The 27,341-nt window shown below is 41.6% G+C and overlaps 1 protein-coding gene across 3 annotated transcripts; it reads right to left on the bottom strand.

Annotated features, from left to right (window-relative positions):
- Positions 1 to 26,806, bottom strand: LOC109912340 (dihydropyrimidinase-related protein 2). 3 transcript variants are annotated; one of them, XM_048618768.1, is made up of 14 exons: positions 26,748 to 26,806; positions 23,217 to 23,305; positions 22,930 to 23,114; positions 19,078 to 19,242; positions 17,886 to 17,947; positions 17,708 to 17,788; positions 16,103 to 16,171; positions 10,544 to 10,664; positions 7,644 to 7,800; positions 6,042 to 6,183; positions 5,479 to 5,649; positions 4,128 to 4,307; positions 2,838 to 3,009; positions 1 to 1,717 (listed from the first exon to the last, which is right to left on the bottom strand). In XM_048618768.1, exons 2-14 carry the CDS (start codon positions 23,294 to 23,296, stop codon positions 1,626 to 1,628), a joined length of 1,677 nt encoding a protein of 558 aa, XP_048474725.1. In that variant the 5' UTR covers positions 23,297 to 23,305; positions 26,748 to 26,806; the 3' UTR covers positions 1 to 1,625. The 3 variants fall into 3 exon arrangements, with proteins under 3 accessions (XP_048474725.1, XP_048474723.1, XP_048474724.1); XM_048618766.1 differs by lacking the exon at positions 26,748 to 26,806 and adding an exon at positions 24,244 to 24,417; XM_048618767.1 differs by lacking the exon at positions 26,748 to 26,806 and adding an exon at positions 24,244 to 24,417 and having other exon boundaries at positions 2,844 to 3,009.
- Between the last annotated feature and the right edge of the window lie 535 nt (positions 26,807 to 27,341).

Raw genomic sequence — 27,341 nt, 5'->3', positions numbered from 1 at the left:
TATTTTAAACAGTAATTGTTTTATTAGCAGTTCATGTCAGTAAACCATGATGTTTTATCAATCTTCCCTTATGGAATAAATCACAAGACCTTTATTAAACACAACAATGGCAGAGGGAAGAAAAGTACAACAGGAGAACCTTATCAACATGAATGCCATGAAAACACAAAGTACTTCTTTCAGTAAGAATACAACACAGAATTGGAGGAGCAAAAAAAGCCATCAAGACAACATTTCAAAACTACAATGAGTTTTTGAGCATCAAGTCACTGTGGTCAGTTAAGTTTTCAAACTCTCCCATCTATGTATTAAAATCATCCAGTGCTAAACTCAAGCAAGTCATAAATGAACATGCTACTAGCTCATGTAGTGTGTGCAGTCTGAAAAAAAAAATCAATTCAAAGAAGAAAAATGCATTTTGAGCTTCCACAGAGGAAGTCAACAGTGAAGCCTGTTGAGATCACGTAGGCAAAACAACACGACATACTGACTGATGGGCAAGTGGACAATGTCTCAGAGCAGCTAGGAAGAGATCTACACGTGGTGCAATGATGATAGCCCGTGATCAAATGAAGAGCAAGCTTGGTAGTTGGACAACCTCATCATTAAAAGACAATTCTTCTGCTATTAGGATTACTATCAGCCTTTCCCTCACATATTTGAGGCTTTACATTTCTCTGTACAAATCCTGCCAGTATTTTATGTATATGCGCACACATGCACAACAGTTACACTTAAGAATTCAGATTGGTACTCACACTTGGCAAGCAAATGGTATTCTAGATACACAGTGAAGGCCACTTGTTGCTGGAAATTTACAGCAGACACCTCAGAGGCTGCAACTGAGTTTATATCAACGCATCATGCCATTTTCAGCCCTTGTCGTACCTATTAACACCTTGTTCATTCAGATTTCCAGTGGCCAGTTTTTCCATGAATAAAATATTCCCTGAAGAACCTAACACCGAATTCATCAGCAGCTGCATTATCAGAAAATTTAAAATTATATTAAGTGTGCATTTTTGAGAATAAAGGTTTAACCCAACAAATTCAAGAAGTATTACAGTTAAATATTTGTAGATGATTATTTATTACTTTAGAGTATAAACAGAGAGGAAGTTATGTTCTGGCACTGAGTAAACAGCACCATCTCAGAGTTTGAATTAGAACTCTGCTACAATGATAACAAACGATACTTCAATTTCTCTCTCTCTCACAAGCGGCCTAATTAGTCAAGTGAGTAACTGTCAAGAGGCCACCTTATTCCTCTTCATGCGAGAACCTGATCACTGTTCAACCATGCAGCTTAAGAATAAACATTGGCAACAACTCTATTCTACAACAATCTACAGTCCCAGGAAACCACTCCTATCTCCTACAAACCAGATGGGTGCTGAAGTTCTTTCATCACTAAATGTTCTATGTGTCTTAATGCTGTGCAGGATTTAAGAATGAGAATATTTCTCTTCATTTGTTTTCTTGGTGATAATTATAATACTGGGAGGTGGGGGGGGGAGGGCTGTTACACAAACCTAGGATTATTTGTCCACAGTAACCGTCACAGGCTCTTAAAAAAAAATGAAAAAAAGCTGATGGCTCTGCCAACACCACAGCAGAATGGATGTTCATCCAAGCGTTGTGATATTTGCATGACCACCAGGAGGCATTACAATGCGTTGGCCAGTACGACGAGGCAAATTGTCATCCACCTGTGCACCTGTTGGAAAGGATGGGAGAGGAAAAAACATTAGAATGCAGAGAGAGGTACATATCCTTAAAAATATTCAATTCTCCCCATGGTAACCAGCATCCACCAATCCACCCACGCACTGACTCCCTGAAGCGTAACACATCAAAAATTCTGTTCTTCCCGCCCACTTGCTCAATATTCAATATTCTGTGGTGCAGAAACAACTGGTTAAAGTGCACATTTGTCATAGAATCCCAACAGCGTGGAAACAGGCCCTTCGGCCCAACAAGTCCACACCGACCCTCAGACAATGCCACCCAGACCCATCCCACATAGCCCACTTAATCTGCACATCCCTGAACTCTATGGGCAATTTAGCATGGCCAATCCACCTAGCCTGCACACCTTTGCGACTGTGGGAGGAAACTGGAGCACCCGGAGGAAACCCACGCAGATACAGGGAGAACGTGCAAACTCCACACGGACAGTCGCCCGAGGGTGGAATCGAACCTGGGTCCCTGGCACCGTGAGGCAGCAGTGCTAACCACTGCGCCACCGTGCTACCCTCTGAATTTCCACGAAAGCTCAAGACATCTTGGCAGACTGCAGGGTCTGGATAATCCAATGCCCTCTTATGCTGCAGTGAGCACTTTCTCATTGGCAACTTTTTGTTGTTGTCACCATTGCTCATCTCGTGACTACAGTGAGCACTCTTGATATGCACAGTTTGCCTTCACGATCTGAGATTCAAACTATCAGCAGGTTAGGTCTCATTATTTGCTGACTCATGCATTCTCTGGGCCAGAACAGATCATGTTCTGAAGCAGCAATGATATATTCCCTTTCTGATAAGGAGCCCAGCTGAACTCAGCAACGTACATTTCACCAAGACCACTCTACCCCTTGCCAGAACGCGAATGAGAGAAAGCACCAGTGAGCACATATTAAATCAGTCCAGTTAAGACAGATAATTGCACTGCTAGCTTACATTATTAAAGATCACAGACTTGAACAAAAGTAATCACAAGTTAACTTATTCTACATAACTGATCAATGTCTGACTCAAAGACTGGTTGAGAATTAAACTGAATACAAATATTAGACTACCTTATGATTATTTTGAGAGGTAATAAAACAGGAAACACACATTTACCAGACAAACTGAATCCTGACTGGTGCAAGTTTCGCACAGGCGGTGCTTGCTGCTTGGCAGGTGAAGTCTTAGTAGAGGAAGCAGGTGTGACGGATTTGGGCGTCACTGAAACCTCGCAGACAGGACCATCGTAGAGCCCCCGGGGAACTCCTCGCAGTTCAGTTAACTGGCAGAGAAAAAGTGATGATGTTAAAACCCATGTGATCAAGATGTAAACACAACTGACTCTCACATGCGATACCCCAAAGTGCAGTGTTTTAATGCAGCTGATTTAATTAATTAAGTCAGTTACACTTGGAGTGAAATTTTAAACCTCAAAAGGTTCTTAATCAAGGCACCTCTTTTTAGACCTAGCAATAAAGCAACTGTGAATGTAGCATAGGGGTTGTGGATTCCATGCAGATAACAGGAGTATCAAAAAAAATCTTTTCATACAGAGTGAACAATACTTGAAGTTTTTAGTGCAAGCACCTATGTTGAAGCAACAGGTGTGTGTGAGAGAGTGAGAGTGAGAGTGACAGAGAGACAGAGAGAGACAGACAGAGAGAGAGAGACAGAGAGAGAGAGACAGAGAGAGAGAGACAGAGAGAGAGAGACAGAGAGAGAGAGAGACAGAGAGAGAGTGTAAGACACACATGGAAGCACACGGCAGAAAAGCAAGACTTGCGACACTCATGCTCAAGAGTGAGCAGACTGTTTTGTCTGCTTGCACTTTGGAAACATCGATCTGTGCTTGTCTTCCCTAGCAGGAGTTGAGCACATCAAATCAGCAGATGAACTCAGTGCACAAGATGCTTCAAAATGCAGTGGTACGATCTTCACTGTCCAGCTGATCCACTGAAACAGGTCTCAGTTTAATGTCAAAACTGAAGGGCATTTAGGCATTGTGCAGCAGTACCAGTCTACAATCAAAATGTGGAATGAGACTTCGTAACTGCTGTCCAAAAAAAAACTTTCCAGGTTAAAATTCCATGTCTGTGCTTACCTTCCAGAAATCCAAAGTTATTGTATTTGAACAGGACACAAATAAGTTAAAATACAGATGCTGGAAATCTGAAACACAATTGAAGTGGTGGAGAAGATGCCAGACCTGCTTAGACTCTTCAGCAATTTCTGTTTGTCTTGCCAGTGTAAGAGCTAATTGATTTTTCAATTATACTGAATTGCATCAAAGCTTTGCAGAGTCAGAGTCATACATGATCTTCAACAGACATTTCGGCAACACAGCCTTCACAGCACGTCATGGAAAAGCCACTTTTTTTGACAATCTAGATAAGTAATTACCTTGCTCCTTGCTTTAACCCTCTTGTATACATAGTCAGGGAATGGTTTCTTGGGGATGAAGCGTCCAGAGCCTTCTGATGCATGCACCGTGCCATCCTCATAGACAATTTTACCCTGACTTATGACAATCAAGGGTGCCCCACGACACTCCATTCCTTCAAAAATATTGTACTCCACTGCCTGATTGTAACAAAATAGAAACAGCAGAGAGGATCATGGATTATGCAGCAGTCACCTGCACAGAAATCACATCCATGCTGCAAAATGCATTCTTGATCCTTTTGCCCCATTTTCCCTCCTCCCCCATGGAATTTTGTTCCTTGGACACCTCTCTGCAAACATGTGGAACTGGTTGCTCTCCATGTCCAAAACAGAGGAGAGAGTCCTGGTGACCTTTTTGTCCGCGAAAGGCATAACAATTGAACACGATTCCATCTTCAGTCAGCATTCCTGAACAAGGACATTTCCACTGAAGATCACAGGACAGAGATCGGATGCAAGAAGCCTGGTCAAATGTTTACTCTCCCTATCCCAACTGCGTTTGAATTCCACTGAGATCAGTGGAGTCAGACCAAGGTAGATCCTGGCAGCATCTGGTATAATCAACTTAGCTGTACTTGCCATTGACCTGGACATTGCACCAACTTTTCTCTATTCTGCCTCTTCCTCACTTGGTCATGCTCACTAAGTCAGTCTTCATCACAAGTCTTTCTTATTCTCTTACCATTTCCAAATTGTTTACCAACCTAAACTGCGATCTGGAAAGCACGCGGTCTCAAATGGTGGTGGAACAATTTTGACAGCAATTTTGGAGTCAGTGGAGAAAGGAATGTGGGACTGATTGGCACATATCTGACACTTAATTGGCTTCTGTCTGTGCTACACCATTCTATAGCAAATAAAAATGGAGTTTTGACCAATATCTCTGAAACAGAAACGGTTGTTCAAAAGGACCAAAAAACTTAAAACGCATCCCAATGTTCCTTGTTTTCTGGCTCCTGGCTGAAAACATATCTTTTGAAATTATTTCTATCAAGTCAGCTACCAGATTTGAAGAGTTGGCTACCCAGTTTGTATCACCAATACCGAGTGAATTTCTGGGCATTTCGAGAGAGGTTCGTGAACTTAACGACTTCAGCATTAATTGTAGCACAAGACGTCCTGCTTAAATGGGAGACCTCTGCCCAAGTGATAATCAGGGGGCAGAAAAAACTCTGACTCCTGGTCAACATTTCTATTTGGAGTCTTTTGACTTTGGTGAAACTAACAAAATTACACACAATTATTTGTTTGCCACTGCGGAACAAGTGACGGACTGGTGTGTTTACTTGGACTGAAATAGTCAACCTACCAGGCTATGGTTCTTTGCAGTAATTGTCTTGACAATGTCAGGGTCCCAGATCACAATGTCAGCATCTGATCCCACTGCAATACGCCCCTTCCTGGGGTACAAGTTAAAAATCTTGGCAGCATTGGTGCTGGTCACCGCTACAAACTGATTTTCATCCATTTTTCCAGAGACCTGTATTGTGACAAGAAACATTTCCATTGGAAAGCACTGCTTGGTCACTGGTGATACCACAAAGGCATCCAACACATCTTCATAGCTTTTAGAATACTTCCCACTCAATCTAATTAGTGCATCCCCACCTTGTTGTCGTTACATTCCTCATGACACAAGATACAAATATCACCATGCTCAATCACACACGTAAAGAATTTTTGAGAGGGTCTACAGTGATCAACGTCATTGGGATTGGACCTTTTAACTTGTGCAACCCTGTTCTATTACTCAGCCTTGCCTTGAAGGAGCAAGTTACATCTCAGCAGTTTCTTGACAGGGTTGCTTCTTAGCCTTCTTTCATCATAACCTCAATGGTTTCTTAAATCTTTCCATGACAACGTGGTACTTACCACAGCTTTATCCCAAACAATGGACATCCTCTCTTCAATTCCATTCGTACCTTCAGGAATCAGCGTGAAATCATCCTTGCCTAAAGCCTTCTGAGATGTATTGAAAGTACAGTGTGCACTGCCAGTGACCTGCAGATCGCCACTGTAAATACAGGCAAAAGATACATAGAAACACTGACGGTCAACAGGGGTGCTTACTGAATCCACTCAACGTACTGACTGATAAAACATAAAATTATGTTTAAAAGGACTTTCAGTCTGACTGTGGTACTAAGCTACACAAACTAAAGTAATTTACACGGGCAGAATAATTGCTCAAGGCACAGCTAGAATACACATCCAAATTGACTTCAGTTACCACGGAGTTTGAATGAAGTGAAAATAGTTCAAATTCCAAATCCCATCAGCCAATGGGCCCAGTTGACAAAAAAATACTTGACTTAAGATTTAACTAGGTAGTACTTGAGGCAAGGCACAACTTAGCTCAGTCATCAAACCCCTTACTGCAGACTGGGCCACCTGGACAATGATGCAAGGAAGCAACACTTTGCAGTCATGTACCAGTAAGACTGTTAGCAAGTATTCCATGGAAAGCACCTCCATTTGAGTCTGACATTTTAGTTTCAGTTCTCACTCTGCACACTTCAACACAAAATCTGGGCTGACAGTCCAATAGAAGCATGGATGTGGCCTTTGTGTCTTCTTTCAACTAATCAACATTCTAAGGTAGATGCAAATTATCCCATGACATTATTGTGAACCAGAGTGGGGGAGCTGTCTCCAGTGTTCTAAGTTATATCCCTTCATCAACACCACATGGAAGAGATGACCTGCTCATCATGACAGCTACTGCTGAGGGAACTTGCTGTGTTTAAGTTGGCTGCCAAGCTTTTACATTTCGACAGCAATTACATTTCAAAGGCATTTCATTGGCTTCGAGGGGATAAGTCAGTCCAAGGATGTCAAAACCTGATACAAACTCAGCAATTTATTTCTTTCATCCTCTCAGAAGCAAAGAATAAAAACGTCGAAAAGTAGCAGGAAGTTGAGAAGCAGGGGTCAAGAGTGTAAACATTTTCGTATCTCTCGGATTATTCTTATTGGTCTGAGGGGGAAATTTTGCCAGACTGTCTGATTGAATGTTGGTGGAACATATGCAAAAACAATTAGAATAATAACTGGAAGAGGAAATGAAAGAAGGACTGAGCGAAGCTTTTTACCAAACACACATGCTTCGTCAATCAACAGTAGCAACAGTCATCAATGGGAAATTTCCTTCATCATATATGATACAATTCACACTTAAATTATGGTCAGGCTTTAGTCTCAGTCGCTACTTGCAATAAATCCTTCAATGCCGGAATAATCCTGATTATATTTGTTCTTCCCCTTCTAAGTGAAGTCTTCAATGATATTTTAAGTCTTTGCTCGTTGATGATGGAGTAGATAGCATCAAAACCCTACTTGGACCAAAAGACTTGAATTATGGGTTTTGCTTAATCTGGCCCAACTTGTGAATACATAATTGCTGATGTCCAAAATGACACTTCACCTACGTAAAACATGTTGCTCAAGTGACTAGGGAAACAGCACCAAACATACCAAGATAGCAAGGAGTTCAGATAGTCTGGCGTGGTTGGATCAGGACTCAGTGGTGGAGAAGTCACAAAAGCAGCTGCCTTAGCCCAGTTCTTGCTCCAGTAATGCGACCCATCAGTGCCTAGACTTGCAGTAATCGGTTCCCCATACACAACAGTACCTGCCAGGAAAAAGGAATTCCACAAATAATTTTTTTTAAATCAAGATTTGCCCTGAGAGAAATGCACAGTGTTAAATCCACGAACAACGAAATTTGAGCAGTATTACATGATACATGTTCAGCTTCTTCTCTTATCATGCACAAGCAAGTGCATACAATGCCAGTACTTTTGTTCAATTGTCGAATTCTTGGCGAGCAAGGATAAACTGTTTTCCAGGCTAGCAAGCAGCTAATGAGAGGTCATACATTTAAAACAATTTGCAAAAACAACCAGTGAACTAAAAAGAGGAGAAATCTGTTCACACAGAGGGTTGTTCAGATCTGGAATAAACTATGTGAAATGTAATAGACCTGAGGAGCCTTACTGGACGTTTGCTTGGAAATGACAAATTTGCAAAGTTATATACAAAAGGATGGAATGCGAGACAAAACTGAACAGCTCTTTCCAAGAGCTTGCACAGGCGTGACAGGCCAACTGGAACTAGAACGATCACATCTTGGGACAACAACCAACAAACCAAATTCTTGGTTGGGCCAAACAATCTGTTGCTTTATTGTCATTTCTTTTGCTGTATGGGCTCTGCTTGTAGGAAATGCACGCTCCTCATCCCCCGGCCTTCAAAATGGGCACTTTCCCTGTCACAAACATTTGATATGACTGCATCTAAGAAATGGGGCCTTTTCTTGATGATTGTTTTTGCAAATAGTACAAGATAGGTACATAATAATGAGATGGTAGAAGTGCATCTCAGCAGAAGGCTATTTTCTTCCTTTCTCTGCAAAAATGCATCAACAGTCCCTCAAAATGTCTCCGTCTCTTGATTCAGCCTTCTACTTTTACAGACCCAATAAGTACCTTGAGCACCCCTTTGTCTATGATTGTTCAGGACAAGCTGACAAGCGACCCTCAGCATGAGGTAAGTAAAAAGGTGGTTTTGAGCTCAAGTTTAGTTGCAGAAATGGAGGGGAAACATGGTTAACATCTTGGGCAGCTATTCAGTACTCATTGGTTTGAAATCTTCAAGGAATGAATGTCATGGCCTAAATTACTAGACGCAAGAAGCAAAGTATATATACCAAGCTTAAAGTTGTGGCAAAACCACCTGCTTCACTTTAAGATGATGAAGGAAGATAAAGGAAGACCAGGGAAAGAATTCTCTAATACTTGGGTGAAGGCAAAATGCTGTCCTAACTGTGCAGACTGTCTTTGCATTCGCTGAAATCAGTAAAGTATTCTTATCAATCACAGGTTGTATATTTTTCCAATACACCTAAAACTTTAGCTATGATGTGTAAATTATGTTTTTAGAAACTACCCTAAAATGACTGACCAATACTCTACTGCCTGTTTTAGGCACCTGTGGCTCCCACACCCAAAATCTTACATTTATACCTAATATAGTGCAGGTCCTGTAACTGTGAGAATAGAGTACAAGGCTCATTAGCTCTGTGAAACTGTTCAGAACTACATTCCTCTTTAACTGAGTCAACTCAAAATGCCGTCATCTATTGGTGCTGATTCCTTGGTTAATTTCTGACTAAAACATTTTAAAAAGATATATTACATACGGCAGTTTGAGGACCATCATGTACGGGTCAGCTAATGGCACTAAGTGAAGGATGACTCAGAGGTGAGCACTGCTGCCTTACAGTGCCTGGGACCTGGGTTCGATTCCAGCATCGGCGACTGTCTGTGTGGACTTTGCACGTTCTCCCCGTGTTCTGTTTGGGTGTCTCCAGATGCTCTGGTTTCCTCTCACAGTCCAAAGGTTAGGTCAATTGGCCATGCTAAATTGTTTAGTGTGCAGGGACGTGCAGGCTAGGTGGTGTAGTCATGGGAAATGCACGGTTTACAAGGATAGGGCAGGGAAGCGGGTCTGGGTGGGACGCTGTTCCGAAGGCCAGTGTACCAAATAGCCCGCTTCCACACGGTGGGTTTTCTGATAAGGAGTAGGGAGTTCTCACGGTGTGCTGGCCAATATTCAGTCATCAAACCATATTTATCGAAGGTCAGATGGATTTATCATTTATCTTGCTGGGTGTCTGAGAATGACAGCCACAAGGCTCTTCTAATGGCCTGTGGACTTGGATGTCACTGTATTATTTGGAAATTTTCTCAAATGATAACCATATGCAAGTAACTGTTTGCTTAAGCACTACTCTAGTCAACACTCCAACTCACTCTTGTGAAATAATCCCAATTTTATTTAAGAAAGACATGGAGATCGATGCACTGCCGCATCAATGGCCACCAGCCAGATATACCATCCATCAACTGGAGTAACACAATGTCAGACACTAGGAAAAATAACTTTGATTGATTTTTTTTTTTTTAAACTCCAGCATTGTGCAGAATCACAGATGTAACAGGCTTTAGATTGGTTAAAATCAAGGTTACAGGGGTGGAAGAACATGTTCCAGACTCAAGAAGGGGTCTTAGGAGTCAGAGTTATATAGCATGGAAACAGAACCTTCGGTCCAACTCATCGATGTCGACTGGATATCCTAAACTGACCTGGACCCATTTGGCAGCATTTGGCCTATATTCCCCTAAATCCTTCCTATTCACATACCCATCCAGAGACCTTTTACATGTTTTAATTGTACCCCACCTCCACCACCTTCTCTGGCAGTTCGGTCCATGCTTGCAACACACTGGGTGTAACAAAGTTACCCCTTAGGTCTTTTTTGAATCTTTCGCCTCTCGCCTTAAACCTACACCCTCCAGTTTTGTTCTACGTACCTTTCTTCCTGGCTTGGGCAATAATATCTGCAGCAGTTTTACTCATCACTTTGGTTATATAGAGTGGGCAGTTGGTTTGATTCGCAATAGTGATAGCCCGGTTTACTGCTTCTGCTTCAACCTGCCAAAAAGGAAACATTATTGACAACGCAGGGGAAAAAAAAATTCAAAGAATTGAGTCTTACCAACCAATAATTAAATATCACTAAGAAAAACTTAAATATACAAGCAAAAGACCATTTGATTCAGTGCTTCCATTCACTCCACTGTACAAGCTGTATCACAAACCTCAACAATTCTCTGAAGTCCCACAACAAAAGACCCTCATATGCTCCTACTTCAGACCAGTTCATTTTGTTCCTAGTTTCTACCTTCGTGCAGCTCAGGATTCATCCTGCTGTGCAACACATTTGATCATTACAACAAGTATTTGAAGAGGTGGAGAGCAGTTTCTTGGAATATTGGGAAGTTGAGGGCTATCAAGAGTGGAGGCCTGAGACAGATCAGCCATGATCTTACGGAACGGCGGGGAAGGCTTGAGGGACCAAAAGGCCTACTCTGATCTTATTTCTCATGGTCTCATTGTTAACAGTACATTCAAACACCATTTGAACCAGATTTATTTTTCTACCCTGACAGGGGAGACTAGAAATAGAAGACATCGAACAGAATTCAGAAGAAACGTATGTGTTCAAAAGGTTGAGGGTCCTCGGAATTCACTATATTTCTGGACTTCATCGAAAGACAGAAAAGCCTGATTTTGAATACTCATGGACATGAGGTGAGGGCAAAATAGTCAAATTGAAGGAGATCATCCATGTCTTTTTTTTGAATGGCGAAGCAGGCAGAAGATAGAGTGACTTCCTCTGACGATGACTCCTTATACTACATTGCTAAACTCTCATTTCTTTAAAGAGCAAAGATTTAGTGGGGTACTCTACGCTACATTAGTTTGTGGATTAAGTTCTATCTTCAAATTCATCTTAAAGCAAGATCATTACAACTGTTGCCCCATGTTTAACTTGAATAACCTAATTATAGTCACTCATCAAGCAGTTTCTGTGTAATTCTTTTGGTATTAATTACAAGCACTTCAAGAGAAATCAGTGCTGTCTTCCACCCATAATAAACACTCCATAGCAGCAGTCAGACAGTACTCAGTCCAGCAGTAATTCTACATAATCCATCATGGTCTCTGGGCAGGACCGGCTGTACCAGCATATATCACCCACTCTGTGTTGCCTTTGTGTTGGTGGTGGTGAGCTGCCTTCTTGAACCGTTAAAGATAATTTGTTATCAGTCATGCCAGAATGTTATTTGTACAAACACCAGACTGCCAGTTGGGAGCTCTAGGATTTTGACCAAACAATACATTTCTAAATCAGAAGAATGAGTGACTTGGAGGAAATATTCCCATGTTCACACTGCTGTGACTCAGCAACTGTAGTGGAGAGAGTGAATGTTTTTTGTGCATGTGGTATCTATCAAGAGGGCTACTCTGTCCTGGATGCTGTCAAACTTAAGACCGTAGCAAAGAGGAACAGGATTAGGCTGTTGGCTCAAGCCTGCTCTGTCATTCAATAGGATAGGATCACAGCTGACCCTATGGCCCTTTCCCTATAACTCAATTCCCCAACTTATGAAGAATCTATCTCAGCTTTATACAAACACAATTTCTCTGCGGCAAGGAGTTCCAAAGTTCTCAAATTTCAGAGATGAAATCCCTGCGCACATCAGTCTTAAATTGGTGCCCCTTTATTGTGCGACCATTCCACAAGCCCCTTGCCCATCTTAGATGCTTCCACGAGATGACCTTCCATTCTTCTAAACTGCACTAAGTTGTTGGAAAAGCTCATCAGGTCTGGCAGCATCTGTGTAGAAAACAGAGTTAACGTTTCAGGTCCAGTGACCCTTCCTGAGAACTGATGGTGGCTGGGAAAACGTCAGTTTATATGCAGAAAATAGGGAGGTGGGTGGGGTAGGGAGTAAGCGATAGGATAGAGCCCAAAGAGAGAGAAAGACAGTTGGACAGACAAAGGAGTTGCTAACGATCAGGCTGGGAGGGTGAGTAGTTGTTAATGGGGACTGTTAGTGACTAACAACAGGGGGCGTGTAATGGCAGACTATGTGGTAACAAGGCCTTGTGTGTGGGGTGGGGGTGCTGGGACATGGGAGAGTTTAGGCCCTAAAACTATCGGACTCAATACAGAGTCTGGAGGGCTGTAGGGTCCCCAAGCGGAAAATGAGGTGTTGGAAATCCTGAAATGCTGATGTGGTCTTACCAGCACCTTGTACAGTTGCATTAAGACTTTTAAACTCCACCCCCTTGAAATAAGGGCCAACAGTGCATGAGCCTTCCTGATTATCTGCTGCACCTGTGTGCGAGCTTTATGTTTCACAAACAAATAACCCCAAGTCCCTTTGTGTTGTAGCTTTCAGCAGTTCTTCTCTATTTGAATAATATTCTGTTCTTGTGTTCTCCCTTCAAAATGAACAACTTCACAGTCGCTTCCTTCCTCCACGCCATTTTTAAATATTGTAAACAGTTGCAGTCCCAGCATTGATCCTTGTGTAATCTCACCAGGGACAGGTTGCCAACCTGAAAAAGTACCATGCACCCCCACTCGCTGGTTCCTTCCAAATTGATCCCAGTCTTCAGAGCTATTGCTGACTTTTGCCTCCTTATCCACAGCAGTATATGACCGTCAACACCATGGGCTGTTATCCTCAGACTTAACATTTTAAAGACTCATACAGGGTGGAAACAGACCCTTGGCCCCCACTTGTCCATGTCAACCAGGTTTCCCAAACTGAACTGGTCCTATTTGTCTGCATTTGGCCCACATCCTTCTAAATCTTTCCTGTTCATGTACCTGTCCAAATATCTTTTAAATGTTTTAACTGCATATGCCTCAGCCACTTCCTCTGGTAAATTGTTCCATATATGCACCGCCCTGTATGAAAAAGTTGTCCCTTAAGTCCTTTCTGAATCTTTCCCTCTCACCTTAAACACATGACCTCTAGTTTTGGACTCCCCTACCCTGCAAGAGACCTTGGATATTCATCTTATCTATGCCCTTCTTGATTTTATGAATCTCTGTAAGGTCACCTGTCAGCTACCTATGCTGCATGAGAAAATGTCCAAGTCTATCCGGCCTCTCATTCTCACTCAAACCCTCCAGTCTTGGTAATATCCTTGTTCCTTTTGTAAATGTACCTTATCAAATGCCTTCTCAAAGTCCAAATACAACACAGATACAGCTTCTCCTCGAGAACACTGGTTGAAACTGCCTTGAAAAACTCCAATCCATTTGTGAGACACGATTTAACTCTCACAAAGCCGAATTTGTGTATTGTCTTCAGTTTACAGATCTCCATTGACTGTCAGTCAAACAATGTCGTGTCCTTAAAACACTCATCCGAGCCCCTTCCTAACTCTGTGACCTCTTCCAACCCTACCAAACTCTCATCTGATGCTCTTGGGCATCCTTCACTTTAATTGCTGTACTGCTGGTGGCTGGACCTTAAATGGCCAAATCCTCAAGCTCTTGTTCACTTTCCCACTTTATGGTATTCATTACAACTTATGTCTTGGACCAAGCTTTTAGCCAAATGCCCTAATGTCTTAAGTGTGACACTGAGTCATGTCACGAGTTTTTAATGCTCCTATGAGGCAACTTGAAACATTTGACTGCAAATCGTAATTTGCTAATACAGACACGAAAACACTTGTCCAAGTGAAAGGCAGGAGGTTCAGAAGACATTTGAGTTAGGTCTTTGTCACCCATATGAAATGCACTGCCTGGGTGGGAAGTTGAGGCAGGAAACCTCAAAAACTTGAGAAAAAAAAATGTGGCTGATCACCTCAAGTGTCAACGCATTCAAGGCTATGGACCTAATGCAGTGAAGTAGGACAAAAATAGGTAGTGGCTGTTTTTGGCAGTACAGACTTGTTGGGCTCAAGGGCCTCTTTCCGTACTTCGTGATTCTGTGATTTCCATTTCATGAAGCCATACTGACCTTGCTTGATTAGATTACGATTTTCAAAATATGCTGTTGTTGCTTCCTTTGTGATGGATTCCAACAATTTTCCAACCATAGATGTCAGGCTCATCAGCTTATAGTTACCCACTTTTGCCTCCCTCCCTTTTTGAGTAGGGGTTGCACATTAGCAAGGTTTTCCCATCCTCTAGTACTTCTGCAGAATACAAGGATCTTTGTAAAATTACAACCAATGCATGCATTATCTCTATAGCGATCTTATCTAGGGTTCTAGGATTCAAGCCATTAGGGCCAGGGGACTTGGCTGCTTTTAGCCCCATTAGTTTGTCTGATGGTACCTCTCTACTGGTACTTAATTTCTCCCCTGTATTGTGTAGTATTAATGCAATTTCTGAAATAGCTTCCATCGTAAATACCGTTGCAAAATATCTGTTTGACTCCTCTACTATTTCCTTGTTCCCCATAACTAATTCATTTTCTAAGGGGGTCTATGTTCGGTTTGAGCCCTTTTTTTTATGTACTTAAAAATCTTATGGTCACCTTTTACATTTCTCACTAGTGTGCCCCTCACTTTTTATTTTGTCCATCTTATCTTTTTAGTCCTCCTTTGCTGGATTCCAAATTGATCCCAGTCTTCAGAGCTATCGCTGACTTTTGCCTCCTTATTAGTGTTTTCTTTCAATGGAATGCTCTCCTTGGCTTCTTTACGTAGCTACAGTTAGTTCATTCTTCTCTTTGAAACCTTCCTCCTTACTGGAATATATTTTGGCTCAGTCATAAATTACCTCCTTAAACATCTGCCACTGCTTCCTACTTGTCTTTGCTGCCCAGTCCACTGGAGCTCACTCCATCCTAATTTCATTGTAATTCCCTTCTTGGTGTTGTTGGAGCTGCACTCTTAGAGGCAAGTGATTTGCACTTTTCAGATGGTGCGCAAGCTCAGGGGAGTCAGGAGGTGAATTATTTGCTGAAGGATTCCTGGCATCTGACCTCATCCTGTAACACCAGTACTTGTATGGCTGATCCAGTTCTGGTCAATGGTAACCTTCCAACAGGATGTTGTTCGAGGGAGCTTCAACAATGGTGATACCACATACCTCATCTTATATTTTATACTTTTATACATCTTATACTTTATGTGTAAGTAGCTAACTCTGTAGATCCGGGCTGGGGTCACTGGCTGGATAAACACAGGTTTCATAGGAGCAATATGTTTGCGAACTCATCTGAATTCGCATTATATTTCAATTACTAAAAAAGCAGAAGAACCAGCATTGTTTAAAATGTGGCAAAATTTTGATGGTCATCTATTTGGTCATCGACAATGTAACACATGGTGTAAGCTCCCAACAACAAAATTCCATTTGGAAAAAGTCATTGACTGATGGCTGAATTGAGAAAAAAGTTTGAGAAAATAACAGTACACCGCATGTCTGAATAAGCATTTTGCACCATCTGTTTCATTTGGTCACACCAATTTGCTAGAAATGTCATGTTGCACCAAGAGTTTATGCAAATATGCTATCCTAAAATGAGCCCAGATTGTTATCCTCTTACCTCCTCTGGCCTACTCAGAACATGGCCTTCAGGTCCAGTGATACCTAGTCCAAGAATCCTCTGTTGTTCCTGTAATGCAATGTACGGTGGTTAGCGTAGAGAATCACCAAGAAGCAACCGTTAAGAGATTAATGACCAGAAAGAAAATGATCCGCCTCTCATTTCACAACAACAAGGAGGAGCCAAGTCAAACATAAAGGAGCCAAACTCTCAAAGATTTAACAGAAAACAAAGCTATACACCAAGATCTCACAGTTCAGTTGTGGTAAAATATTCTTGTACTCTGAAACTGAAGGCAATTGGTGTTCTAAGTAATATGTCAAACACAGCAATAATGGGTGAACCGGAGCTGATGCCACTGGGACTCAGGCAGCAAAATGTTCCATGGCCTCAAAATTATTGACAGGAGCATGTTAGAACAAAACTGACAGTGACTTGGAATCATCACGAGGATGAACCAAATCATGGTTTCAGCATTAGACAAGCTGAGCCTGGGGTGGAGTCATCATGCTACAGAGATGAACAGCCTTCACAAGAGCATGTGTTCGTCTGAAGCTCATCTCGGAATTAAAAATGACAAGAAAAAACTGTGTTGTGCAGCCTTGGGAATTCCAGGAAGAGGTCTGGAGTCAGAGGCAAGGGAGCAGAGCATGTGGTCCATTTAAACCAAGCATAGTGGCATGAAGCACAGGGAACCTCAGCCAGTATGTGTGTTCGGAAAACTGTCACATTCATCTTGACTATTCTAAAGATGTATCATTCTTCCAAATAAGGTTTAGAAAGAGAGCCTCTTTCTTGACATCAAATGATTTCAATCAGTTACAAAGTTCATTTATTGGTGTGGTTGAAATATTATGCATCATCAACAGTCTCACTAGTTCAGATGCATTGGCAATCAGATCAGGAGATCAGATATTTCAGTCAGGACTCAAGTTGGTGTCTTTGAATTTTGTTTCTGTTATGCTGGGCACAACTGCAGTTCTCTTGTTCAAATGGCTAGTTAGCTTCCATGGTTGTCCTACTTCAGTCATGTTTTCAACATGACCCTGTTGACGTCTGTTTAAAAGAAATGAAACCTTCAGCTGTAGAGCTGGTTTGCAGATATTTTAATTGATCCTGAGCCACAAAAACTGCTCTGAATAAAGACCCCCAAAAGCATTCAGTTCATGAGAAATGACATGAAATTTAGTCAGTGGTGTCAAGTCATGGGCTCATTTTCTGTTGGGCAATTAAATCTAGTTGTGAAAGCAGAGCCAAAGCAAGTTGATGCTGCAAAGGCTAATCAGCAGTGAATAGCGCAACAAGCTCATGGGGCTGAAGGCCTTCCTTGTTCCTACTGTCATGTTCCTATCGATCAGGTCAGGAGAAACCAAAACTCTGCTTCACTGGGGGTCACATATCAAGAGAAAATAAACTTCAACTTCAACTCATGTCAGCTTGGGTTGTATTTCCATGTAAATTCAAACTATTATGGACAGACTACTTAACTCAGCACACCATAAAACGGCAAACCTCTTTAATGTAATGGGCACATTTTTTTTAAATTTCAACTTCAATTCAGTTTTAGAATTTTTTGGGCCTGTAGCATCCCTGCAACTGAATTACCTCAGCAATAATGTCACCATTCTCAGCATGAACTTGAGCAATGGCACCCATATCACGAATTGCACTCAGGGCTTCATACATCTGTGAATAAAACAAAGACCAACAAAGAAATTACGGTTATAAACCAAAGAAGCAAGCACATTTTTCATCCAGTTCTGCCGTATTATTACTGCCTTACCTGGGCATCAGAGAGCTGATAGCGGTCTTTGTAGGCCATGTACAGAAGGAAGGAATTTACACCTGATAGGAATAAAAAAAAAAAAAAAAAAAAAAATCGGAAATGTTTAGTGATAGTGGGAACTGGCGATGCTGGAGAATCTCAGATAACAAGGTGTAGAGCTGGATGAACACAGCAGGCCAAGCAGCATCAGAGGAGCAGGAAAGCTGATGTTTCGGGTCTGGACCCTTCTTCAGAGAAAAAAAGGCTTCGCAGTGGGGTTAAAATCGTTTCAGAGATAGTGGGAACTGTCGATGCTGGAGAATCTGAGATAACAAGGTGTAGAGCTGGATGAACTCAGCAGGCCAAGCAGCATCAGAGGAGCAGGAAAGCTGACGTTTCGGGTCTGGACCCTTCTTGGCCTGCTGAGTTCATTCAGCTCTACACCTTGTTATCGCAGATTCTCCAGCATTGGCAGTTCCCACTATCTTGGAAATGTTTAGTAGTGTTTTGCTCAGTGTTTTATATAACATATGTTTCTTATCAAGTGGCAACGGATTGCTGTGCCAGAGAGAAAGACCGTCAGATGCAGGTGGTATAGTGGCTTTGTGTTCAGGACTGCTGCCTCACAGCACAAGGATCCGGGTTCAATTCCAGCCTTGGGTGACTGACTGTTTGGAGACTGCTCACTCTCCTCATGTCTACATGGGTTTCCGACAGGTCCTCCTGTTGCCTCCCACAGTCCAAAGTTGTGCTGGTTTGGTGGATTGGCCATGCTGAAATGGCTCATAACGTTCAGGGATGTGTGGATAAGGTCGAAGAGCCATGGTGAATGTGGGGTTACGTGGATACAGTAGGGAGCGGTGATTGGTGGGATGATCTTCGGTGTGGACTATATGGGCCGAATAGCCTATTTCTGCACCGTAGAGATTCTATAATTCCATACAGACTGAGATGGCCTCAAACAGTTTCAGGTGTCTGACCATCCTTCTACTTTTTTTTCCCCTTGTAGAATAATCTAAGACCTAGTCCCAAGTACAGGGCTGAGTAAAATCTTGTTAATTAAATTTTTCAAGAAGCAACAATCACAGATTGCAGTACCAGGCAGAGCAGTACACCTGCCCATGGAGTTACTAAGAGGTCAAAATTTGTTCTGTACATATCATTAATCCAGATTTAACACACTTCTAACTATTTCATAATATGATCTTACCATGCTCCTTCACCAAGAAATCCATCTCTTCTTGAAGACCTTTATACCATTCTGTGATATCAACGTGCAAAGAGTAGTCACAGCAGGACTTGTTATCTGCCCATTCTCTCCACTGTTCGAAAGCAGTGATCAAACTAATTCCAGGCTCTGCCAACACATGGTCAACTGAAATGAACATAGTAAAATTACAAAATTACCGGGGTGGGAAAGAAGATTTTACACATAAGTTCCAGAGTTGTAAGTCTCCATTATGGATGCACAGACTCATTTGATGGAAACCTACAACATGTGCAGAAATTAACACAGCCCTTCTAAGTGAAAGGTACAGCCTTGCAGCAAGATTGGAAGGGACACTGTTGCCAATGTTCTGTCTTTCATTACAATAGTGACTTCCGAATTGATACACAAGCATATTTTTCTAACTGTACACAATAAACAAGACTGAAATCATCAACTTGGATTATACCTGGTGACAGCATTTTCAATGGTGTAAATACCACTTGGATTTACAAAGCAATTACAAGTTGGAGAGGGGACATTCAGGTTTTACCACACTTTTAAGTAAATTAAGTATCATGTTCTTTCCATACACTGTTGTGGGGTAATTTCTGGTTTGCATTACATGACCTGGATGATGGGCCATTGTTACAGTCCACAGCACCACTGAGGTGAGAAAACACCAAGTGGACTCAGGGCATTCTGATAATGCTGTCAACTGGCAACCATAAGTATGCAAAAGCAATGCACTGGCCATTTTCACTTCTCCCTGTTGGGCATACAGCAAAGGCTTAATAACTACTGACTGCTAAGTTGGCCAACCTGAAATAGAATAATCATTGTTAAACTTCAATGGGTCAGGCCAAGGGAGAATGCAGTGTCCTTCTTCAGAGCTTATAGCATTAGACTAGATTCAATGCTACAACCTCACACAAAATATGCAGAATGAAGCAGCAAAGGACCTCGATGCAACATCAGTCCTTTATGTCATTACAGGCATGAAAGGAAAAACATTGTTCAGAAAGAAATAACTGTTCAACAATGTATGTTCTTTTTAAAAAATGTCTGTGCACACAAGCAAATATTTTAAGTAAACGAGAGCAAAGAAGTAAAGAAGCCTAACAATCCAAATTTAAGCAAGTGCCATATTAAAATGGCTACGAATTCTAAATACAGCACATAATCACACTCAATGTTCTGAAGGGGGACATGCATAATATTTTATTGTACCATTCCACAAAACTAACCCTTTTTGCCAAAATTAAAAATGCAACATAAAAAAAAAGTCAAAACCTTTTTAGGAAAATTTAAGTCCATCCAGTTCCCATGTAATGCCAGACACGATGGTCAAGGGCTACACAGCACCAACTGCAAAGATATTTATATTAATCCCTAACAAGAGGCAATTTTGTTTGTCAGATAGCTTAAGCAAATTCCAAATTTAGATACAAGGATTGGCTGTCTTATTTTTGTCAATATTCTTTCCTTCTCTTATGAAGGCACTGATTCTTCATGTACTACCATTCCCAAGGCACGGGTATTCCTTTTGTTTTCCCACATGATCTTAAACAATAAAGATGGATAGACTCTTTGACTGTGGAGGTCACAAAGTCAATATGCTATCCCCTGTGTCCATGCACATTTTAAGGGACCTCGCCCAAGTTATTTCCCTCTCCATAATTTAACTCGGAATGAAGCCAATTCCAACCTCCAAACTGATGCCCTGACTGGGCCAGCAACTCAGCAGAAGCCTGAGATCCAATCTAACCACATGAAGCCCACTGCAGCAAAGCAAGCACTTCAATTTCTGCAAGCCAACTGCAGGTCGATTGAAGCTCTCAACCTCAGTCAAGGCACTGGACATTGACAGCAATCGTAACTCACATTGCTTCAAAACTCCCAAATCTTTGGCATGCAGCTGCTCATAGCCATTTTGAACAGTGCTGCTTTATTCAGCTGACAGCATATGGGCTGAAACAAGCATTCTTGCCAAGAGATTTTACATACGGGGATTCAGCTTGTTGCACACTTCATAAATGGCACACTCTGGCTGATGAATGCAGATGGTGCCCAAAAGCACTTGACCAAACTCTAGCTGGGACTTCAAACTGGGTCAAAAAGCTGACAGCTCTACTGCACCCAGTCCACTCCAGCAAGACTGCCGAACTTCTTTGTGATCCCACAATTCAAGTGTAACCTTTAAGACAACTGTGTACGGATTGTGATTTGCCAAAATTGCACTCAATTTCATTTCTGCTGATTTTCAGCATCAATTGCACTCCTGATGCAATGTTATCAATTTAGTACCTTCCATGAACACTGTGAAATAAAGAAAAGACTCAACCACCCTTTGTTTGATGGTTTGTAAGTTCAAATTGGCTTAGATCACCACTCAATGCAAGTGGCTTCCCAAGTTCAACTCCTGATCTTTCCAAGCTAGTCTCTCAATGATTGTTGCAACTGATCTCCTCATCGGTGGAATTTTGATCCTATCACCTGACAAAGTACACGTCTGCCATATAGGCAGGGCACCAAAGATTCAGTGGACAGATTCATTCAACCTCATCTCTATTTTGTACAATTTTTATGAACAAAAATTGATCTCATCAAAACCTAAAAAATTGTTACAAGTTTCATACAAAGGTAAGATGTTTTCTCTGGCTGGTGATGCATTGAACTCTGGTTCAATGTCACAAACTAAGCGGATGGCAATTCAGAACTGAAAGAGCTCTGAATCATAGCAATTCTCACCCAAAAGAACTACGAATGCCGAGTTGTCACATGTATTCAAGACAGAGACTGACTATTTTTAAAAAAACACCAAGGTATTTAGTTAAGATACAGATCTAACGTAAAGTGCAGCCAACATTGGAAATCAGGCTTCATGTTTGTGGATGGTGCAGTAGGCACCAAGCACACAAAGGCCCACTAAGGGCAACCCTTTCTAATGTTCATATGCGAGAAATAAAAACAAGAGCATCAAGGTTCTTGTTGCTGATAATACAGCAACAATTTCTCCAGGAGATATTCGTGCAGGGCCTCCAAAACTGTAGGTCTTGACAAGATTTTGGTGATCTCGAGCTCTATGGCAGCCCTTCAGCTGAATCCAACCACATGCAAAGCCCCTTTAAATCCTAGGTTTGCTTTCTACTGGTGGGTCTGGCTGAACAAACAAATCTTTAATGTTGGGTCCCTGCTAACTTAGTAAGTTGGTCTTTTTGGGGGAAAAAGAAAAGCACCCCGCAATTGAAACACGGCCTATCACGTGGAACCTCAGGCACTGTCCATCCTCCCAAATTTCTCCCCAAAGATGGTCTCAGGTTCAGCTGTCTCAGTCCCCTTCCACTTTTCAAAAAGTGTTTAGCCCTGATTCCTCTTCTGTGCAAAGAATTGTCACATGAGCACAATACCAGAGGGCTGCTGGCAGCCACAGAAGCATTTCCTTCCTTTTTGACTTAAAGGGGACAAGAAACGGAAACAGTAAGAACAACATTTATTTTAAAAATCATTCATGAGAATTATCAAATCCAAGGGTGCTGGGGAAGGTGGGAGTTGGAGATAAGCAATTCAAATCAAACAATGAGGTACATCTCAAATCTGAACTTATTACTCATCCATTGTAACTAATAGCCAAAACGACATGAGTTGCAGGAGGTCAACGCCAACACATTGCTAGCTTTTCATAGTGTGACTTGGTCACATTCTACATCAATTCATCCATTCATTGACTAACCAACTTTGTTGCCAATCAATGTAACTTGCATACTTTTCCTTTTCCAATTAATTACACTAGGGTTCCATGTATGACGAAAATTAACATAAAAACTCAAAGTTGAAAATAAAACAGAACCTTACAGATCATAGTTGTGCCCCCAGCCAGAGCTGCTTTTGTTCCTTGGAAAAAGTCATCAGCTGCTGTCATCCCTTTGACGGGCATCTGCAGACGGGTGTGGACATCAATGCCCCCAGGAATAACCATTCGTCCATGGGCATCAGCAACTTTAACCCCACCGGGCACGATCAGATTTTCACCAATTTGCCTGGGTACATAACAAACAGGTTGGTTTTTTTATTAAATGGAAGGGTTGGTTTATTAAATACTTCTCTAAAGACTGCTACAAAGCTGAGCAAAACCATCTTACTTGATCAGACCATCTTCTATGTAAATATCAGCAAAAAAAGACTGGTCATCATTCACGATTTTTCCTCCTTTTACCAGCATGCGCTCACTCTGGAAGAGATTTTGTAAAGATTTCATTTAAAGACTGATATTCTTCAGTTTTCAGTACATGGGACCTGCTCCTCTGACAAGTGAGCATAATTTACCATCATAAGGATTCTGAAATGAGATCAAAAACATTGCTTGTAAAAATGCACCATTTCCACATCATAATGCACTAAATACCAAAGCAGATTTTTCTCTTCCACCAGTTTCTTCTGCTGAATTATTTCTGAAGCCAGGTGAAATTTTTCCTGAATTCCTTTATACGTGGAGGTTCAAATCTACTACACCACCCTGAATTTTGCAGACAAGTGTAATCAGCATATTCCAAGGCTAATTCTCACTTGATTTGCAAATATGGCACAAATGAATCAGTGTTGGAAATAAAATTCGTTAGAAATAATAAAACCACGAGACTGAAATCATATTAAACACAATAATACTGAAAAAAGTAAATCTGTCATATTCTACATCTTTGTTGGAATGCTGCTGGGGAGAAACGGGGAAATGGTTACGTTAAACGTATAATCTATTGCATTTTGGAAAGGACTTGCGAATTTCTCACCGTTGAATAAGCATTCTTTTTGGAATGACGTTTCTATTTGTTAGCCTTATCAAATCCTTTAAAAAGCAAATCATATAATCATATCACACACAGGGGAAGGGGCGGACGAGAGAGAAAGAGAGAAATCTCGCCCATCTGCCTCTATTCAGCCACCGCCATTATCTCCTGCAAGGGTTGCACAGTCGCTGTCCTTGGTCCCACAAAATTAAAACTACGTCGCTGCGGAATTCAAATTAGACAATTCGGGCGATCGAAACAATATTCGAGCACTGCATTTAGTCAGGCACTAGGGATCAGTATTTCTGTCTGAAATCACAAATTGAATGCAACGCTGCATTTCAAAGAACAACCTCTAACATCCATAATGGCCCTGAATCCTTACCGTGATACGTGGGATATTTTTCTTGCCTTGATAAGACATAACTGCGCTGATCAATCGGACTCGAACACAAAAAAGAGCTAAACGCAGAAACTGCAGCCGCAGACCGGTTGCGATAATTTTTAAATAACGTATTTCTTTTATGCCTCCTGCAGCCTCCCCTTTATGCCAGACGGTTTCCAATTGGAGGCAGTCCAGCAAGAATAGACGAAGCTGCGGCTACAGGCATGCGCTTCGCCGCACCCAACTTTCAGCCAAGTCCAGCCCCTTTGCTGTCCCGATTGGTTTCAATCAAATCAATGTGCGACAAGGCTCTATCTTGGCTTTGTCTCCAAGCAAAATCATCCGAACACCCTTCACATCCTTCGAGCAAGTAAATTCATTGGAATGACTTGTTTCATTTTTAAAGCGTTTAGGCCTTTTTTGCACATTATTTTTCTCATGACTATTCTAGAGTGAAAACCTGCAGCCAGACTGTGAAACTTGCCTGTCCTGACATAATTCCTTGTCCATCATATGCAACTGTGTGCCAGCCCATTTAAAAGGGACTGGCACGCCGGCACATTAAAAAGAGTTCCTATCCCTAATACTGAGACAAAAATAATTCAAAGGACCCGAAACGCTACCTGTCTTTCTCTCCTCACAGATACTATCACTTCTGCTCAGTTTCTCCAGCATTTGCTCCTGTCACGTCAGAGAAGCTTAGTCGACGTTAAATCCGAGAAGAGGATCTGAAGTTCTCCTCAAAACTGTTGTTAAGAATTTCATGACCGGGATTGATGACAAAAACACTGGATAAGCTGCCAAGCCAACTCTTCAGTCTCGGTTTTATCTTACACTTACTGTTACTTCGTTGTTTATACTTGACTGCTATTTTCTTGTTAACTCGTGCTTAAAATACCTCAGTTTTGATTTTAAAGTACAGAAGGTTCACCAAGATAATCTTTTGTTATTACTTTGTTCAAAGTTTTCCTTTAAACTGTGGCATTTTGAAGCCTGATTCTTTCACTCACTAACTGGGAATTTGGATTTCTTCTACTTTGCTAAAGATTACTTATCTCAACCAAGATCATAACACATCTAGTCCTGGTTCTGTCCAGAGGCCTCCCATTTCTGAGTGACCAGATTGGTTTCTCAATGCTTCAGACATGTAATGCTTCCAAGTCTACTTGCATTGGTGCACAACTGTTGAGGACAAGAACCAGCTTGTTTGTCATGTTCACCCTATCCACTCCCACCCGAAAGGGTCAAACAAACACTAAAGTTCAGTGGAGAAAACTTGAAGGCAGAGATGTCAAGAACTGCTGATGCTGTGGTCAGAGTCAATACAGTGTGGAGCTGGAGGAACAGAACTGGTCAGGCAGCATCAGAAGAGCAAGAAAGTCGATGTTTGGGGTTTACACCCGTCACCAGGACTCAGGAGGGGGAAGGGAGCTCAGAAATAAATAGATGGAGTGGTGTTGGGCTGGGGGAAGGTAGGTGGGATGATGATAGGTGGGTGCAGATAGGGGGTTGTGGAGATAGGTCATGGGAAGGGTGGGGCAGATACGTGAGAAAGAAGATAGACAGGTTTAGTCAGGTCAAGGAGGCGGGGATGAGAGTGAGGAAGGCTTTTGGCTAGCAAGCAGTGAACTATACATCCTCACTGCTTTGCGGGGTTGCGGGGTGGGAGCGGGTGGAGAATGAAGAAATCAGGGAAATTAGGAATAGGGAAGAGAAGGGGCAAGAGGCTGTCAGTGGACAGGAAAATAAGGCATATGTCTACTGTTGTTGAGCTCAAAAACATTCCATCAAAACTTCTTTCACTTAACCATGGATTGATTCTTGTTGACCTATTGCCACTCCTGCCTCACTTCCTTGTGAGATGGCTGATACAGCTCCAAACCGGACAGTGATAATTGCTTGTAATGACAACTTAAGTTGGAAATAAGACTTGCAAACACCCCTGCATTCTGCCAAGATTCTCATTTTGGGATAGAAATTTGCTCAGACCCATAAGATACAGTCTGTTAGTGTCAGTGCAACTGTTTATGATCTTTAGGTTCCAATTATACAACATCCATCTTCAATAGATTGGACAACGTGTGTGTGTTCAATTCAATAGACAGAAATTGAGCAGAAAAACAATTACATGGCATGTATTTTAATGCATGAATGATCAGGGTACGATGAGACCATTTTAGTCACATTGAATTTTAGGTAACCATTTTGGCTTCAGAAGATCTCTTTAGAAATTACGCAGGAATCATATCAGACATGACTACTAATATACCTTTGATTCTACAAGGCATCCAATATTAAACTTTTCATCTTGTCTTGAAACTTTGCACAATATTCAAAATTCTTTTCGGAGGATCATCATGAGGCAAACAATTACTGAGATATGTACATTACTTAGAACTTAAAATGATATTCAACATGAACTCAAAGATTATCAGAATCTTTCCAAGTTCCAAATTAAGTTGGAATCCACGAAACAAACTCAAGTAAACTAACTTGGTTCTTACCTTTAAATGAGCTTTTGGTAGAGTCTCTTTAATTTCAATCTGGTGACCAGTCTTGCTCACAACCAATTCCTGCTCTTCGCAATCTCTCAGTCATACTGGAGTCATTTAAGGGTTGAGCACACCATTTCTTTCTCACTTGTTTGTTTGCATGAACTACAAGTCAAAAAACTAGACATTTATATTCAGACAAATCTTCAACAGCAAACATGCCTCCGAATTTCTGCTGGATTCTCAGGCTACCAGATTCCACATATTAAACCAGCTGAAGGTTTTTCCCATCTGTTGGGCATTTTTAGTTTTTCTTTTGGTTCATTCTGTTCATTTGTCTACCAGCAGAACATTAAAAAGGTCTTGCAAGTGGATTTGACTTAATTTTGAAGAGGCTGATGCCAGGAACTGGCAGGGGGTGGGGGTCAGGGGGACTCATGGGTTTCACACTGCATCAAGGCCAATCAATCAAGGCTACATAATGGGGAACTGAAGTCACAGTCACCACAGAGTTTAGCCCACCCCACACAAACACACAGATTTGGGCCATGAAGGAAGCATGGTTCGAAGGACAAACTTGAATTTAAAAAACTGATCCAAAAACAT

This window comes from Rhincodon typus, chromosome 40, assembly GCF_021869965.1.
Source record: "Rhincodon typus isolate 14 chromosome 40, sRhiTyp1.1, whole genome shotgun sequence".
Taxonomy (NCBI): Eukaryota; Metazoa; Chordata; class Chondrichthyes; order Orectolobiformes; family Rhincodontidae; genus Rhincodon; species Rhincodon typus.
Note: the sequence above shows the minus strand (reverse complement) of the source record. Positions and strands in the feature narration are given on the sequence as shown.